At 38.1% G+C, this 18,571-nt stretch overlaps 1 protein-coding gene across 1 annotated transcript; it reads right to left on the bottom strand.

The window, feature by feature from the left end:
- Positions 1 to 7,191: 7,191 nt before the first annotated feature.
- LOC128684994 (lactosylceramide 4-alpha-galactosyltransferase-like) lies at positions 7,192 to 10,959 on the bottom strand. The gene is made up of 4 exons (XM_070085632.1): positions 10,918 to 10,959; positions 10,645 to 10,756; positions 9,957 to 10,147; positions 7,192 to 7,626 (listed from the first exon to the last, which is right to left on the bottom strand). Exons 1-4 carry the CDS (start codon positions 10,957 to 10,959, stop codon positions 7,210 to 7,212), a joined length of 762 nt encoding a protein of 253 aa, XP_069941733.1. The 3' UTR covers positions 7,192 to 7,209.
- Positions 10,960 to 18,571: the final 7,612 nt, after the last annotated feature.

Genomic DNA, 18,571 nt, shown 5'->3' on the forward strand with positions numbered 1-18,571 from the left:
GATAGAACAAGTGACCTGAAGAGTCATCATGGGCTTGGCCTCCCTAGTTTTGAAGGTTCTCATTATCCATCCTGTCATTTTTCTAGCAGATGCGATTGATACAATGTTATGGTCCTTGAAGGTGAGATCCTCCGACATGATCACTCCCAGGTCTTTGACGTTGGTGTTTCGCTCTATTTTGTGGCCAGAATTTGTTTTGTACTCTGATGAAGATTTAATTCCCTCGTGTTTACCATATCTGAGTAATTGAAATTTCTCATCGTTGAACTTCATATTGTTTTCTGCAGCCCACTGAAAGATTTGGTTGATGTCCGCCTGGAGCCTTGCAGTGTCTGCAATGGAAGACACTGTCATGCAAATTCGGGTGTCATCTGCAAAGGAAGACACGGTGCTGTGGCTGACATCCTTGTCTATGTCGGATATGAGGATGAGGAACAAGATGGGAGCGAGTACTGTGCCTTGTGGAACAGAGCTTTTCACCGTAGCTGCCTCGGACTTTACTCTGTTGACGACTACTCTTTGTGTTCTGTTAGTGAGGAAATTATAGATCCATCGACCGATTTTTCCTGTTATTCCTTTAGCACGCATTTTGTGCGCTATTACGCCATGGTCACACTTGTCGAAGGCTTTTGCAAAGTCTGTATATATTACATGTGCATTCTTTTTGTCTTCTAGTGCATCTAGGACCTTGTCATAGTGATCCAATAGTTGAGACAGACAGGAGCGACCTGTTCTAAACCCATGTTGCCCTGGGTTGTGTAACTGATGGGTTTCTAGATGGGTGGTGATCTTGCTTCTTAGGACCCTTTCAAAGATTTTTATGATATGGGATGTTAGTGCTATCGGTCTGTAGTTCTTTGCTGTTGCTTTACTGCCCCCTTTGTGGAGTGGGGCTATGTCTGTTGTTTTTAGTAACTGTGGGACGACCCCCGTGTCCATGCTTCCTCTCCATAGGATGGAAAAGGCTCGTGATAGGGGCTTCTTGCAGTTCTTGATGAACACGGAGTTCCATGAGTCTGGCACTGGGGCAGAGTGCATGGGCATGTCATTTATCGCCTGTTCGAAGTCATTTGGCGTCAGGATAACATCGGATAGGCTTGTGTTAACCAAATTCTGTGGCTCTCTCATAAAAAATTCATTTTGATCTTCGACTCTCAGTCTGGTTAGCGGCTTGCTAAAAACTGAGTCATATTGGGACTTGAGTAGCTCACTCATTTCCTTGCTGTCATCTGTGTAGGACCCATCTTGTTTAAGTAGGGGCCCAATACTGGACGTTGTTCTCGACTTTGATTTGGCATAGGAGAAGAAATACTTTGGGTTTCTTTCGATTTCATTTATGGCTTTTAGTTCTTCTCACGATTCCTGACTCCTATAAGATTCCCTTAGCTTAAGTTCGATGCTTGCTATTTCTCTGACCAGTGTCTCCCTACGCATTGCAGATATATTGACCTCTTTTAGCCGCTCTGTTATTCCTTTCCGTCGCCTGTAAAGGGAGCGCCTGTCTCTTTCTATTTTACATCTACTCCTCCTTTTTCTTAGAGGAATAAGCCTTGTGCATACATCGAGTGCCACCAAGTTAATCTGTTCTAGGCATAAGTTAGGGTCTGTGTTGCTTAGTATATCTTCCCAGCTTATATCGGTTAGAACTTGGTTTACTTGGTCCCACTTTATGTTTTTGTTATTGAAGTTGAATTTGGTGAATGCTCCCTCGTGACTAATCTCATTATGTCGGTCTGGGGCTCCACGCATACATGTCTGAACCTCAGTTATGTTGTGATCTGAGTATATTGTTTTTGATATGGTGACATTTCTTATCAGATCATCATTGTTAGTGAAGATGAGGTCTAGTGTATTCTCCAGTCTAGTAGGCTCTATTATTTGCTGGTTTAAATTTAATTTTGTGCAGAGATTTAAAAACTCGTGTGAGTGTGAGTTTTCATCAGAGCTGCCTCCTGGTGTTATTACTGCAACAGTATTATTTGCTATATTCCTCCATTTTAGGTGCCTTAAGTTGAAATCCCCCAGGAGCAAGATGTTGGGTGCAGGAGCTAGAAGATTTTCCAGACAGTGGTCAATTTTTAACAGCTGTTCCTGGAATTGCTGGGATGTTGCATCCGGAGGCTTGTAGACTACCACAATGACTAGGTTTTGGTTCTCGACCTTTACTGCTAAAACTTCCACTACATCATTTGAGGCATTAAGCAGTTCTGTGCAAACAAGTGACTCTGCAATGTACAGGCCAACCCCCCCCCCCCCCTCCTTTTGCCTGTTCACTCTGTCACATCTGTATAGGTTGTAACCTGGGATCCATATTTCGTTGTCCAAGTGATCCTTTATGTGGGTCTCAGTGAAAGCCGCGAACATTGCCTTTGCCTCTGCAAGCAGTCCACGGATGAAAGGTATTTTGTTGTTTGTTGCTGGCTTTAGACCCTGTATATTTGCCAAGAAGAATGTCATCGGACTGGTGGTATTGTTGCTATTTATCATATTTAACCTAAGTAACTGTATTTGTGTATGTGTATCTGAATAAACTTACTAATCTGCTTTAAAAATAATTTCATCTCGGCAGTAATTACATCCAGGAAAAAACAGTAACTGATCTCTTGTTCCAATGGAGTGGACAGGAAATCGAGCTGTATAAAAATACCACAGTGAAAATAGGAAAAATACCTGAGCACTAAAAATAAAAATAGTTATAACTATGGACCGGTAAGCCAGTGGAAGGCCTCGGTCAGATGATCAGAAGCTCCAACGGCGGGTCATCATCTAAGACCCGCGTCAGGAAACACTTATCCTGTTTCCTGACGAACCTTACCTAACCTAGCCTGAGCGCTTTTATGTGCTTACACATATCTTCACACATGTGTGTAAGCATATGAATACGCTCAGGTGTTTGTTCCTATTGTAACACTGGTATCTTATATATATTTGCAATCACGCGTTGATTATATTTTTTTCTTCTACTTGTTACATGAAACGGGTTTAGCGTTTCGTATCAATAATGAGTCCAGGGTTATCCTAGGTAATTTACAAATATGTTACTATGTGTTGTGTGGTTGTATTTATATATACCTGTACCTAAATAAACTTAGCATGCAAAGCAATAATGGGAGAACTCGAACCCACGTTCACAGGGGAAACTAAAGGAATTAAGGGTACCCAGCAGCGTCGTGGTTGATGCTCTCGGCTCGCTACCGAGGAACGTGGAGTCGAACTCCACACGAGGCGGGACTTCTGGATGCCTTCTAACACCTGCTGCTCCTGTTACCCAGCGGTTAACAGATACCTCCGAGTTAGTCAGCTGTTGTGGATGGCACCCTGTTAAAAAGACCTAGAATCTTCTGAAGGGGCAATAAGCCATGCTGACTGGCATTACTGGGTTATCCTGGGCTGTTATCCCTTAGGGATTAATAATCCGAATAAAGTTGACTGACTAGTTAAGGGGGTTAAAGCCTTTCGACTACACGAGGGTTATTAAGGCTGCACGTAACCTTGTCACTACCAGTCAAGAATATTTTAAAATAAACTCTCGGCAGATATACACTGAAAGAAATACACTTCTTGGTGTATATATCCCGTGTAAATAAAACCTTCATAAAGGATTAAAATTCCCCCCCCCCCAAAAAAAAAAAATGAGAAGTAAGTCTTTACTGTATGTAAGTAGATGTTAAGAAGATTGATTTACTTTCTCAGTCGTGAAAGAGATACCAGCCTGCCAGTGTGCAATACATTTAGCCTCCTCCAGTTTTAAGTTCTTACGCTTGTAGTGGAGAGTGTAAAATAAGCTTTGTCTCCCCTGTAAGAGCTGACTGTTGTTTTCTGTCATGGGTGAAATATAGTATTAATATTTTCATGGTTAACTGTAGAAGAAAAAGACGAAGAAGAAAATGAAGACTACTACTACTATTCAAATTCAAATTCAAAGTTTATTCTCTATAAGGATTACAATGCTGAGTTTACAGAAATTTGGTTATTGCGTGGTTTACATGTAGTAAAATAGTGATTACAGAGTGTACCACTAGAACGCTTAGCATGGCTAGGCATTTCGGGCAGACTTAGTTTAATTCTTAATTGTAAAATATTACAAATTATGAGGTAAGTTGGTATTATGGCTAAGTGACTAAATACTAGTTTGTGAGTTTAGCAATGTGAATGCTTTTGTTTTGGCACAGTACATAGTTTCAGTATTGGAGTATCACAGGATTCATTATTTTAAGATTGAGATTAGTATTTCTGTTTATGGTCAAATGAGTCAGTGCTGCTACTACTCCTACTACTACTACTGCTACTAGTACTACTACTACTAGTATTGCTACTGCTACTACTACTAGTACTATTACTAGTACTACTACTACTACTGCTACTAGTACTAGTGTTGCTACTACTACTAGTAGTAGTAGTAGTACTACTACTACAAACCCAACTAAGAAACTTTTCAAATAAGGTCAAATACACCGAGAAGTTTACATATGCTCAGAGTTTACTATAATCGCTATTAGAGAGATTAAAGAGCATCTGAGCACAAACAGGAAGCGCGTCTGTCTGGCGCTCAGCGAACGGAGGATCGAGCCTCCACAACGTATTGGTCTGAATGACCCACATGGGTTTAGTGTTAAACATGAACATAATATTAAAGTATTCTTGACTGGCAGTGATAGGGCTACGTTCAACCTTAGTGACCACATGTAGTCGATAGGCTTGTAACTCAGTGTACTTAACTATTCAGTGGAAACGAGAACCCGAGTGGAGACAAAAAATGGAATGACAAATAGAGCGGAAATTCAAACTATTGTCCTCTGAGGTCCTCTTCAGAAGAACAAGATCTCGGATGTAGGGTGATATATATATATATATATATATATATATATATATATATATATATATATATATATATATATATATATATATATATATATATATATATATATATATATATATATATATATATATAATATATATATATATATATATATATATATATATATATATATATATATATATATATATATATATATATATATATAAAGGTGTGTGTGTGTAGAGAGAGAGAGAGAGAGAGAGAGTTTCTTAGTTTTCTTTACTATCTATATCTACAAATATACAAAACTTTAATAGACTTTATTTTTATTAAAGATAACTACATATGGTTGAGTAAGACACATTTGCAACAGTTGGATATTTTTTATTTCTGAAGAGTTTCGCCTACACAGTAAGCTTCTTCAGTCGAATACAGAGGAGATAACAGAGCCAGTGAGGAGAGATGATGTAATCAGTCCATCAACCTGGAAAAAAGAGGTTGAAGGTGGTCAGTCCCTGACTCTGGTGTTCAACTGTTGTCAATGCGTCTTGCTCCTCTATTTTTCGGTATTGTACAAGGTTATTATAAGCATAACGACACATGGTTGTGAAGAGAGCTTAACATATTTGTACAACTGTTTCACTAAACATTTAATTGCTTTATTATACACGTTGGTGGAATTTTATGTATGTAACTCGTAGCTCAGGTTGTAGATGTGGTGCCCACATCCCGGACCCGGGTTGAAGTCTCACATCTGCTGTTACTTAAGAGTAAACAGGTACCCATGCGATAGTCGACTGGTGTGGGTTGCATCTTGGGTGCAGTAGACCTGAAGAGGACTCTTAGATATATGCAACAGTGATTTGGCTTTCATGGGTTATCAGTCCCCTCAGAGTTAATAAGTCAAAGAGCAAATGTAACTTACAGAGTTTTCATGTTTGATATTATTGATGCCTAAGACCCGTCCTGGCAAACCTACACGAACATGAACGTATACAACACCGGAATTCCACCAACCACCTGATGAAATTCAACGACTCTCGCCTAGTGATTAAAGAACCTAGTTTCCGTAAACGTAAAAGACTTGAATCATCATTAATCGGTATTTCTACAGGTTCATCATCTCTGAAGTATTAGTAAGAATTCTCCTCAAACAGTAAACCCCACCATCATACTATTACTACTACTAGTAGTAATACAACTGCTAACACTACTATTACCACAAGTACTATAACAACAACTACTACTACTTCCTACAACGATTATATTATGCTTTGTATATCACTCTGTACCTATATATACCCCTCTGTGTCCCTGTATTATTTGCAACAACTTGACAGGCTGTTGGAGAGCGAAACGTTCCCACAATAAAATGTCGCATTAGTTGCAATTGTGTCCTTTTGCCTAAAATATTGTCGGTAATTCTACCAACATTATTACAAATGTAAAATAGTTCGTATACCAGAGATAAATACAAGAAAGTGAGATACAGGTGACCGGAAAATTGTCATGTGTCTGCGTCCTAACAATGTTTGCAAAGGTGATGTGTTTAGGATTTAGCTATTTGGAAGTTACCTTGATATTAGGATGTGTTGAAAACGCTGATTCCAGAGGATTCCAGGCAATTTTTGGCGCATTCATTGTTGATATATTTTAGCTTGTGTCAAGTTTATGAGATAGTTGCAGATGACACGATCAGCAACACAGTAACATTGTTCTATGTTCTTACGTGTGTAGTTGTGTTCCCTGACTTGTGTTTCCTTGTCCAGTGATGTTTCTCCCAGGTAAATGTTATGGTAGCTATAATACTGAATGGAGAAAATTCCATCTTTCTCTTCGTTTTGGTGTTTATTTTTGGGCTACTGAACTCTTTGATAGATGTAAAGATAATGATGTTGCTGTTTTTATTGTTCTTATCTAATATTCTGCAGAGATTACGTGGAATGTTGCATGTGCTGAAATTACTTAATCTGTTGCAGTTTGACCAAGTTTTGAGAGTGTTGATGGTCGAATGAAGTGTGTGACGAAATGTAGCGCTGAAAAGTTACCTCCCCGTAAGTTCTGACTTGCCACGTTGCTCCATATACATGTTCCGTTTGTTGTACTGGGCTGCCATATAAAAATATTTCTATACACAGATAACCTGCACATAGGAGAAAGAAAGAAGCTAATAACCTGTGACTTTGTAAATGGTTCAAGTCGGATCGAAACGTCGTCGTAAGCTTCTCTCCTATGTCCGGGTTATTTGTGTATTGTTCTAGTCACGGTATTGTGCCTTTTATATATATATATATATATATATATATATATATATATATATATATATATATATATATATATATATATATATATATATATATATTAATATTTCCCTTACACTACTAATCGTAAAGGATCACCGATGCCATTCACTACAGATGTAAATTAAGTTTTTTGAGAGCCTTCACTACACGAGGACAATTCCTGACAGCGGCTTCCTTTAAAATGGAGTCACCAGCAAGGCTAACATTTGCTGACTTGTGGGTAATAGAGTGACAGAGATGCAGGCAAATGGCCATGGTACTGTTAAAGAAAGTTTGACCTAGTCCTGCACCTTCGGTGAAGATGCTCTCTAACTGGTACTGCTTGTATCCGTAAGGGATCGGGTAAAATAATTTATTTGGCCACACAGTGATGTCGCCACAGATCTCCAGCTGGTCAGAACTGACGGAGGCTGGGATGGTGACGTTGTGAGGACAAAGACGGTGTAGGGTCTGAGTTAGGAGATCAGGACCGATGCTGCAGCACATAAAGGGATCATACACAGCAGGGATGTCTGCAACAACCATCTGCCAACACAACCATAAACACAGTCAACAGTAAATATATTTGTAGATGAATGATTCAGAGAACCGACATGTTGATAAATTAGACACATATGCAACTCTTGGGTATCTTTATTGAGGAAACGTTTCGCCACACAGTGGCTTCATCTATTCAAGATTGATGGACTGACCACATCGACTCAAGGTTGAGGGACTGATTACCTCATTCTCCTCCTGTTCTTCAAGATTCTCCTTTGTATGGACTGATGAAGCCACTGTGTGGCGAAACGTTTCCTCAATAAAGATACCCAAGAGTTGCACATGTGTCTAATTTATCAGTAAGTATATTACATATGTGTTCAAAGCAATAAAATATAATACTGCTCGTATATGTAATGTGCTTATAAAACGTTCAATCAATAATATAATTAATTCCTAATATATACAGGATATTGTATAAAACATAATGAAATCCAGTCCTTTTTTACAACTAATAAAACTGTAAACTTTATTCAGATAATTGTTCAGTATAATCAGATAATCATCCAAAACTGTGGTGACTGTGGACAATGCAACTACGTGTGGACCAGGTCGTCAGAGGAATGTGGGCACAGGGAGCAACTAAGATGCTGAGTGTTAATGATGGTAACAGATAGGTGAGTGTCGAGGTGCTGAAGATTATAGGTGAATTAAGGTAACAATGATGGTAACAAGAAGGCTTCAAGAAAGGTGGAAGATCTTGAAATAACGACTAAGGTGACAATAGATTCAGGATAATAACTGTGGTCACTGTTAGCCTGAGGAAGGTGACGTGACATCAGTATGAGAGTGATGACGAAGTTAAACGGTATTGAAATATGGAAGTTCGTGGATGGAATGTAAAAACAACAGTGATACTAACCTTAATATAGTTCTTACTTGCTGAAACGTTTTAAAACCAAATCACTAAGCTTCACCTATAAACACTGGTGTCTAGGTGAGCATACTTATGCTCCAAAATGTAATAACATACACTCAAAGTTGCAGTTTTATTTTGCTGTACTTTCAGGAAAAAGAAAGCAGATGTTAAGAGTGTAAAACTTGTGTAATATATACATTCCCTAAAACCATTATAGCAAAGACTCCCTTGTCATGCTGACGTCACGTGACTTCCTCCTCCCCACCTAGGTGGTAGGGGAGAGCGCCCGCTCTCCCTCCCACGTTATCTGACGAGACTCGCGGAGGCAGACAGGCGGAGTTCTTCCTTCAGTAACAGCGTCTCAACGACAGTCTACACCAGGGCTACTCAACTACTATGAACAAAGGTCTACTTCGACAAGTGACAATGTATGCAAAGGTCCGGATACACTTTTTACATAATGTTTTATTATGTAAAAAAAAAAAATGGTGTTTCATATTACTGGTGTTGACTAAGGCAATTGTTTCACTACATATGAGGCAGAGAGTCTTAAAACTACTTGTGGCAAGAATGTAAACATAACTACTGTATCCATTCTTCCTTAAAGGAACCATTGTCATGTCTCCTTTAAAAAAATATGACTAATTTAGTTAAGCAGTTGTCCTCTGTATTATGAAATGTATTATTACTGAAATTAATCTGTATTTATTAAAATAAATCATATTTTTAAATCCAGTCCACATAACTTAGTAACAACCAGAATGAGGAAAATTCACATCAATTAAACACTGATGTGGAGAATTTGATCACAATGATTCAATACTAAATACCCCACCAACGTAGCTATTCATAAAAGATGTGGACACAGAAAATTATAATCAAATTTGCTAAAAAGAAAATGAGAAAACCCGAAATCATACCTTACACACACGTAAATACACAACCTCTCACGAAATTCAAAGTTGCACCAGAGTGGCCAGACTTCCCAGCACATGTGCGGCCAAACTCTTTTTTCAAAAATGCCATAAAAGTCAACGTAATTGTACAAGTGATAATTACCAATATGAATTACCACTGAATGGAAGAAAATATCACTAATTACTTATTTAACTAGAATACTGTATTCCATTCATTGTATGCATTCCATTCAGAAAGAATAATGTATTAATCTCGCTCTTGTGTACCACCTGATCCTGAACCTGGTAACAGCTGTTATTTAACTAAACTTTCTCCTGAAGCCGGCGGTCCAACTACAACACTCACAGGGTCCGGATTCAGACCGCCGGACGCCCATTGAGTAGCCCTGGTCTACAGTATTTTCCTACAACCATCACTACATCCGTACCCCACTATTACACGGATACTCAAGTGACCTGAGATAAATCTTCAAAGTTAGGTGAATTAAATATTTCTCAACACGACTTAAAAAAAAATTGAGTTAGAAGAATGGTCTCACCTGTAGAAACTGGTGTTGCGGAGTGAAGCTCATCACGGCACCGTTGAGGAGGTTGATGTGTTCCCTGGCCAGCCAGTTGTTGGAGGAGGGCAGCGGGCGGAGAGTGATCAGGTCCAGGTCCAAATAGGTTCCACCGTACCTACGTAGTAACTCCACCCGCACTGCGTCGCTCACCACCGCTGACGCGCGACCTGCAATGCACTCTCTTACATAACTGGTGGGATTCGAACCCCATGGCAAGTCAGTCCTATAACAAGCACTTCCGTGTGCTAACCACTGTACCATGCCAGCCTCACCAGCTTCATCTAACTTGTGTATTTCTGGATACACTAGGACGATTAGCATACCACATCTATGTTGATGTGATATTCGTCTGTAAAAATCAGAATATGTGGCCACAGTGGGGCTTATGCTAACCTTCCTAGTGTGCAGAGAAATGCATCTAGTTAGGCCAGCATTGTACAAAGGTTAATACACTGACCTGCTAGTTTTCGAACTGCCTTGCCATGAGTTCGGATTTGCCTCCTACGTATGCTGTTTATAATTGTTATTACGAAATCGCGAGTAACACATACATGTAGTCTCTTTCTCTCTCTCTCTCTCTCTCTCTCTCTCTCTCTCTCTCTCTCTCTCTCTCTCTCTCTCTCTCTCTCTCTCTCTCTCTCTCTCTCTCTCTCTCTCTACTCACCCTCACTCATCACCCACAGACGGTCATGATGCCAGGTCCTCAGAGGTTCCTCAGTAAACACCTGATCCAGATCCAGCCAAGCCAGTCTCACGTTGCTCATACCTGTCAACACCTGTTAAGTTGATTACCATCACTATAAGGCGAAGTTAGTCTCTCTTATTTCCTCATAACTAAGAAAATTGTTTAATTTATCAGTGAGAGATGATTATGATGAATATCAAGAAATCAGGTTAAGGAGTCATCGTGACCTCACTTGAGTGAGTGTTGTCTTACCTGCATGAGTGGGTGGGCGTGGTCGATGACACAGGCGCTCATAAGAACAAGGACTGGGAGTTGTGGGTGGTGGTGGGCGGCGCTCTCCACAGCACAAGCCTGGATGGGCGTGAAGATACATAGTCATTTACGGTGTCTTCCAGACTGTCACATATCCAACTATACACATTCCAAAGAGTCTCTTTGTTTATGGGTCATTATATTTTCTGTGTACATTAAAGTAGCTAATACACTGTCGTGTACACAACTATATACATCTTGTAATTATGTATTAGAAGATTTTTCTACAAGTATTTTGGTGTCCACAAAGAGTTCACATTTGTCCCATACATTTCCCTGCACAGAAATGCTCTTAGCCGGCTGTCACTGATATAAATAGTCAAGCTACTTAGGGCCATTTAATTTTCGAAACATGGAGACAGACTGGATAATAGCACTGTTTTTTTCTTCACATTAATTTTAGCCAGTACTGTACATGAAGTGTATGTTGGAAACCAGTGACTTAGGTAGTTTTGAGATATTCTAATGATCAAAAAGTATATGTGCATACTTTTCACCCAAAAAGTTCGAGATGAAATACACTTAATGTGCATGACATTGGAAAAAGAACCTAGGTCAAAACAACTGGGATAATAGATTATAAGTTTTCAGAGATGTCAACAGATCTGGTCCATGGGTAAAACAAAGACGTGGTCAAGGGTTTGAGAGGTGCTGCTGGACTCACAGAGAATCCATCTTCCTTCACGAAAGGAATGATAACCGGCCATGAGCAAGACCAACTGGTAAGTTTGAGAGAACATACTCTACTAAGCAAGATGAATCTCATCACTACCACCACGAAGTCATGTCTCTCATGTCAGAGCCTGTTGACTGTAAGTCAACAGGCTCTGAGTCTGGTTAAGATCATCATTATCTTTGACAATCCGTCTTTTGATGATACTGAAGAGCTGTTAATCTTGGACATGTGCAATATACTGGATTACTCTATGGTTAATGTAGTCAACACAGCAGAAGCCCTGAGAAAGGAGCAGTACAACAGTTCTCGTAAGGCAGTGCTGGTAGAACGCGCTTCCTGTATCCTTGAGAAAATCAAGAAAACTCCTGGTGATTGTTCAGATCTACAGCATCCGAGATCCGGAGCATATAAGTCGATAAAATCGCAACTCTTAAGACGGATAAGAACATCATGACCAGGTTGTTAATTATTACTCTATACAGTCGTCCTCTATGCCAGCAATCAGGACTATGACAACGAGGCGCGGGGAGAGATTATCTGCCCAATAAGCCAATCCATTAAACATATTACACCTACGCAGAGGCAAATTTTGAGCACATTAGACCGGGATCTGGACTACGAGTGATGTGACTCTGCAGGAGACTCCATCTCCTAAGGAATGATTCTGGATTCTAAAGAAGGGCAGCAAATTTTGGCTCCCCGTGTGATCCAGGTTCACTATGACATCAGAAACATGCAATGAATTGATTATGTGTGACTTAAAAAGCACAAAAGACTGTGGTGGGAGATGCTCATTTAGAAAGACTCGGTTGAAGTGCACAGAACTATATGTAAGTCCTGCAACCCGGTTTAATTAATGTAACGCGGTAAACCAGTGATCATGTTGACTTTGGACTCATGGTTCTCTTCTGGTATTTACCTGCTCTGCCTCACGTGTATATTTTCAGTGACACGTGTAATGCACACGGCACTGGTGTAATATATTAAAAACTACAAAAGATGTAAGGGTCTAATCATACAAAATATTCAAATATTTTGTGTTATTAGATGCTTTTTTTGCCAATATTTGGTTAAAAAACTGTTAAATTATGCTACTTAAATCTTCTTAGATGACAAATTTCGAGGTGACAACGAAATATTTAAGTATGAGAAAGTGCTGCACAAAATTTTGCGTTTTAATCTATAATGTTAATTTAATCATAGACGTAGATCCTCAGGGAATTTTTACGTCTTCGAAGACAATGACGAGACAATGATTGTACACAAGTGGAAACTCTAAACCCTTTTCAAAGAGCTCCCATGGGATGATTGGTACCAGATTTGACTCAAGGAAGAGGAGGAGAGTTTAAATTCCTCGGAGTTCTTCACTTACATCAAGGCAACTTCGTTGAAAGAATGATTAAAGAGAACACATCAAGACAGTCTCAATCTCACAAACAAGACAAAAAAAAATCTGTTAGATAATGTTTACTGAGGGTGAATAACCTCATGGGGACAGACCCCCCACCACAGCCGGCTCGTTGCACTCTCCAGTCTCGTCTGGGAGGTCAGAGGGTCAAGTCCCTTACGGAGAATCGAGCCTCCAGCGTTTCATACACTTACTACTGGAGGACCACACATGACCTGTGGGATAATATTTAATGAGATTGGAGGACCCCGTACCTCTCTGGCTGTGAGGAAGGTGCTGCAGGAAGTCTGTGCGAAGAAGATGGTGTCTGCCGTAGGTGGAGCCCAGGTGAGCTTCACCTGAGACTCTGGCTCTTCCTTCACCTTGTAGTGAGGACACAGATGAGGCTCCCACGATTCACGCCCACCCACCCTGCCCGCCCACCTCCCACGCCCACCCTCAGTCCATCCTGAGTCGCTTTTCTGAAACCTCGAGTCGTGGAAATTAATATTGACGAATTCAGCTGCTGACCTTAACCATGTCACAGTGTTACGTGTTACTTCACTACTGATCACCAACAGCAGTCCTACGCTAACACATAACACGGTCTTCAGCAGTGCTTTTCGCTTCTTCATGACCACAACTGTACTCCTGAGGTATATAGATATCAGTGAGTGGCAGCTCGTGTTTCCACGAGTACCTTGCTCCAACTCCAGGCTTCCAGACAACAGATCTGGAATGTGAAGAGCAATGCATTAATATACTCCTTCCCTTGCTTTTATCTTACCAGAATGGCAATATATTATTTGATCTCGTTCGGTGCGTGTAAATAATAATAATAATAATAATAATAATAATAATAATAATAATAATAATAATAATAATAATAATAATAATAATAATAATAATAATAATAATTATATTTACTGAGCAGCAACAATACGTTATTATTATTATTATTATTATTATTATTATTATTATTATTATTATTATTATTATTATTATTATTATTATTATTATTATTATCATTACGGGAGCAGCAAAATACCTCATATTAAAGCCCATTATAACAATAATTTTGTTGATTTTCCTGATCTCCAGCAACTTTGCTGGAGATCAGGAAAATCCACTGAAATGACACAAGTGTCATTTCAGTGCGAATGTTTTATTCATCGTTAGTCTAGGCTTCAGCTCGTAGTGCAGACGTGGCCACCCGAGCGGCATCCCTCGTACCGTAACACGCTGCCAGTTTGAGCTATGGAGTATTTTGATGCTTCTTTCCTATGGATCTAGGCCAGTACACAACTACGCCAGATTGAGTAAGAAGAAATGTAAATGCTAACAGGCGAGATAATATTTACTTTCTTCAAGCGCCTTGTTTAAACCACACGTCAATAGATGCGCTAATGTTACTCTCTTATTGACAGTGACCTGTCAAGCATGGGCCAGGAGGCATGCTAAAGTGTTCCTGCTTTCTTATGTATTTACCACTTTCAACATTTTGCATCTATCTGTTGAATATCACTCACAGATCTCGGTTAAACTTCCAAACGCTCTTCTAGGAGTGTTGACATGTACGTTGAGGCCAGAGAGACGCGTATAGTACTGCCGTGCGTGATCCAGGGAACTACTCACTGCCTCTCCAGGAAAACTAGAGAACATATATTCCTCGCACTTAGCGCTCGCCTGTATTTATTATATACACACACACACATATATATATATATATATATATATATATATATAAAATATATATATATATATATATATATATATATATATATATATATATATATATATAAATATATATATATATATATATATATATATATATACTTACAGCCTCTCCAGGAAAACCAGAGAACATATATTCCTCGCACTTAGCTCTCGGTGGGAGACGGCCGACTTGTTGAATATATATATATATATATATATATATATATATATATATATATATATATATATATATATATATATATATATATATATATATATATATATATATATATATATATATATATATATATATATATATATATATATATATATATATATATATATATATATATATATATATATATATATATATATATATATATATATATATATATATATATATATATATATATATATATATATATATATATAAATTTGCTTGCAACAGATAAGAGAACTGTAGATATGCATCTACATGTACCACCGTTAAGCCTTTTGCAGCCTAGTTATTAGTTGTTTGGTATATATCATATGTTATTGCACTACCGTCCACAGGCTGGTTGCGAGATGCACAATATACTAGCCACTTAGGCGACAAAATCTAACCACTGATACATTGCTGGACCACGGTAGCTGTGACTGCTGACTCACCCCAGCTGGGCGATAGTATATATGTACAAGGGATGCAGAGTATGTACATACACCCCCCCCACCCCCACCGACATCAGTCACATAATGCAAGAGAGCTCCAGGACCTTGGTCAGACGTATGGAGGCGATTAGGTGGAGACAACAGCACACATCAGTGGAGTGCAGCAAGAAGTCAGAAGTCGCTGCTGTCACGATCAGTCACTGGACCAGCGGTCACAGCATCTCTTAGTTATAGAGCCAGTCACTGCCATTACGACTGACACTTCCCACGGGTTCTAACCCCACCCGTACCGTAGTTTGCTTGCGATCATGTCATTACGACTTCATAAAAATTTTATATTCACTCTGATAGATTCACAGCTCTTGGTGTATATGCACTGAGAGATACATACCTCTCAGAGAATATACGTTGAGATATACACTCCTCTCACTGTGGATACAACGGGGATACACACCTTCCCAAGTATATATACTGAGAAATATACACCTCTCACTGTAGATACAACGGGGATACACACCTTCCCAAGTATATATACTAAGAAATACACACCTCTCACTGTGGATACAACGGGGATACACACCTTCCCAAGTATATATACTGAGAAATATACACCTCTCACTGTGGATACAACGGGGATACACACCTTCCCAAGTATATATACTGAGAAATATACACCTCTCACTGTGGATACAACGGGGATACACACCTTCCCAAGTATATATACTGAGAAATATACACCTCTCACTGTAGATACAACGGGGATACACACCTTCCCAAGTATATATACTGAGAAATATACACCTCTCACTGTAGATACAACGGGGATACACACCTTCCCAAGTATATATACTGAGAAATATACACCTCTCACTGTAGATACAACGGGGATACACACCTTCCCAAGTATATATACTAAGAAATACACACCTCTCACTGTAGATACAACGGGGATACACACCTTCCCAACTATATACACTGAGAAATACACTCCTACGAGTGTGTATAACCTCGACAGGTGAGGTATCTGAGATAGCAAATAAAAAATTCTTTACTGCTTGTTTAGAATCAATAAATTATCTAAAATGCTGATTTGTATGATGAATGTAATATTTTCCAGAGTACTACCATAATGTACTATTTTCCAGAGTACTACCATAATGTACTATTTTCCAGAGTACTAACATAATGTACTATTTTCCAGAGTACTACCATAATGTACTATTTTCCAGAGTACTACCATAATGTACTATTTTCCAGAGTACTACCATAATGTACTATTTTCCAGAGTACTACCATAATGTACTATTTTCCAGAGTACTACCATAATGTACTATTTTCCAGAGTACTACCATAATGTACTATTTTCAAGAGTACTACCATAATGTACTATTTTCAAGAGTACTACCATAATGTACTATTTTCCAGAGTACTACCATAATGTACTATTTTCCAGAGTACTACCATAATGTACTATTTTCCAGAGTACTACCATAATGTACTATTTTCCAGAGTACTACCATAATGTACTATTTTCCAGAGTACTACCATAATGTACTATTTTCCAGAGTACTACCATAATGTACTATTTTCCAGAGTACTACCATAATGTACTATTTTCCAGAGTACTACCATAATGTACTATTTTCCAGAGTACTACCATAATGTACTATTTTCAAGAGTACTACCATAATGTACTATTTTCAAGAGTACTACCATAATGTACTATTTTCCAGAGTACTACCATAATGTACTATTTTCCAGAGTACTACCATAATGTACTATTTTCCAGAGTACTACCATAATGTACTATTTTCCAGAGTACTACCATAATGTACTATTTTCCAGAGTACTACCATAATGTACTATTTTCCAGAGTACTACCATAATGTACTATTTTCCAGAGTACTACCATAATGTACTATTTTCCAGAGTACTACCATAATGTACTATTTTCCAGAGTACTACCATAATGTACTATTTTCCAGAGTACTACCATAATGTACTATTTTCCAGAGTACTACCATAATGTACTATTTTCCAGAGTACTACCATAATGTACTATTTTCCAGAGTACTACCATAATGTACTATTTTCCAGAGTACTACCATAATGTACTATTTTCAAGAGTACTATCAAGATGTACTATTTTCAAGGGTACTACCAAGATGTACTATTTTCAAGAGTATTACCATAATGTACTATTTTCAAGAGTACTATCAAGATGTACTATTTTCAAGGGTACTACCAAGATGTACTATTTTCAAGAGTACTACCAAGATGTACTATTTTCAAGAGTACTACCAAGATGTACTATTTTCAAGAGTACTACCATAATGTACTGTTTTCAAGAGTACTACCATAATGTACTATTTTCAAGAGTACTACCATAATGTACTATTTTCAAGAGTACTACCATAATGTACTATTTTCCAGAGTACTATAATAATTTACTATTTTCAAGAGTACTACTATAATGTACTATTTTCCAGAGTACTACCATAATGTACTATTTTCAAGAGTACTACTATAATGTACTGTTTTCAAGAGTACTACCATAATGTACTATTTTCAAGAGTACTATCAAGATGTACTATTTTCAAGGGTACTACCAAGATGTACTATTTTCAAGAGTACTACCATAATGTACTATTTTCAAGAGTACTATCAAGATGTACTATTTTCAAGGGTACTACCAAGATGTACTATTTTCAAGAGTACTACCATAATGTACTGTTTTCAAGAGTACTACCATAATGTACTATTTTCAAGAGTACTATCAAGATGTACTATTTTCAAGGGTACTACCAAGATGTACTATTTTCAAGAGTACTACCATAATGTACTATTTTCAAGAGTACTATCAAGATGTACTATTTTCAAGGGTACTACCAAGATGTACTATTTTCAAGAGTACTACCAAGATGTACTATTTTCAAGAGTACTACCAAGATGTACTATTTTCAAGAGTACTACCATAATGTACTGTTTTCAAGAGTACTACCATAATGTACTATTTTCAAGAGTACTACCATAATGTACTATTTTCAAGAGTACTACCATAATGTACTATTTTCCAGAGTACTATAATAATTTACTATTTTCAAGAGTACTACTATAATGTACTATTTTCCAGAGTACTACCATAATGTACTATTTTCAAGAGT

This window comes from Cherax quadricarinatus, chromosome 1 (assembly GCF_038502225.1).
Source record: "Cherax quadricarinatus isolate ZL_2023a chromosome 1, ASM3850222v1, whole genome shotgun sequence".
Classification (NCBI taxonomy): Eukaryota; Metazoa; Arthropoda; class Malacostraca; order Decapoda; family Parastacidae; genus Cherax; species Cherax quadricarinatus.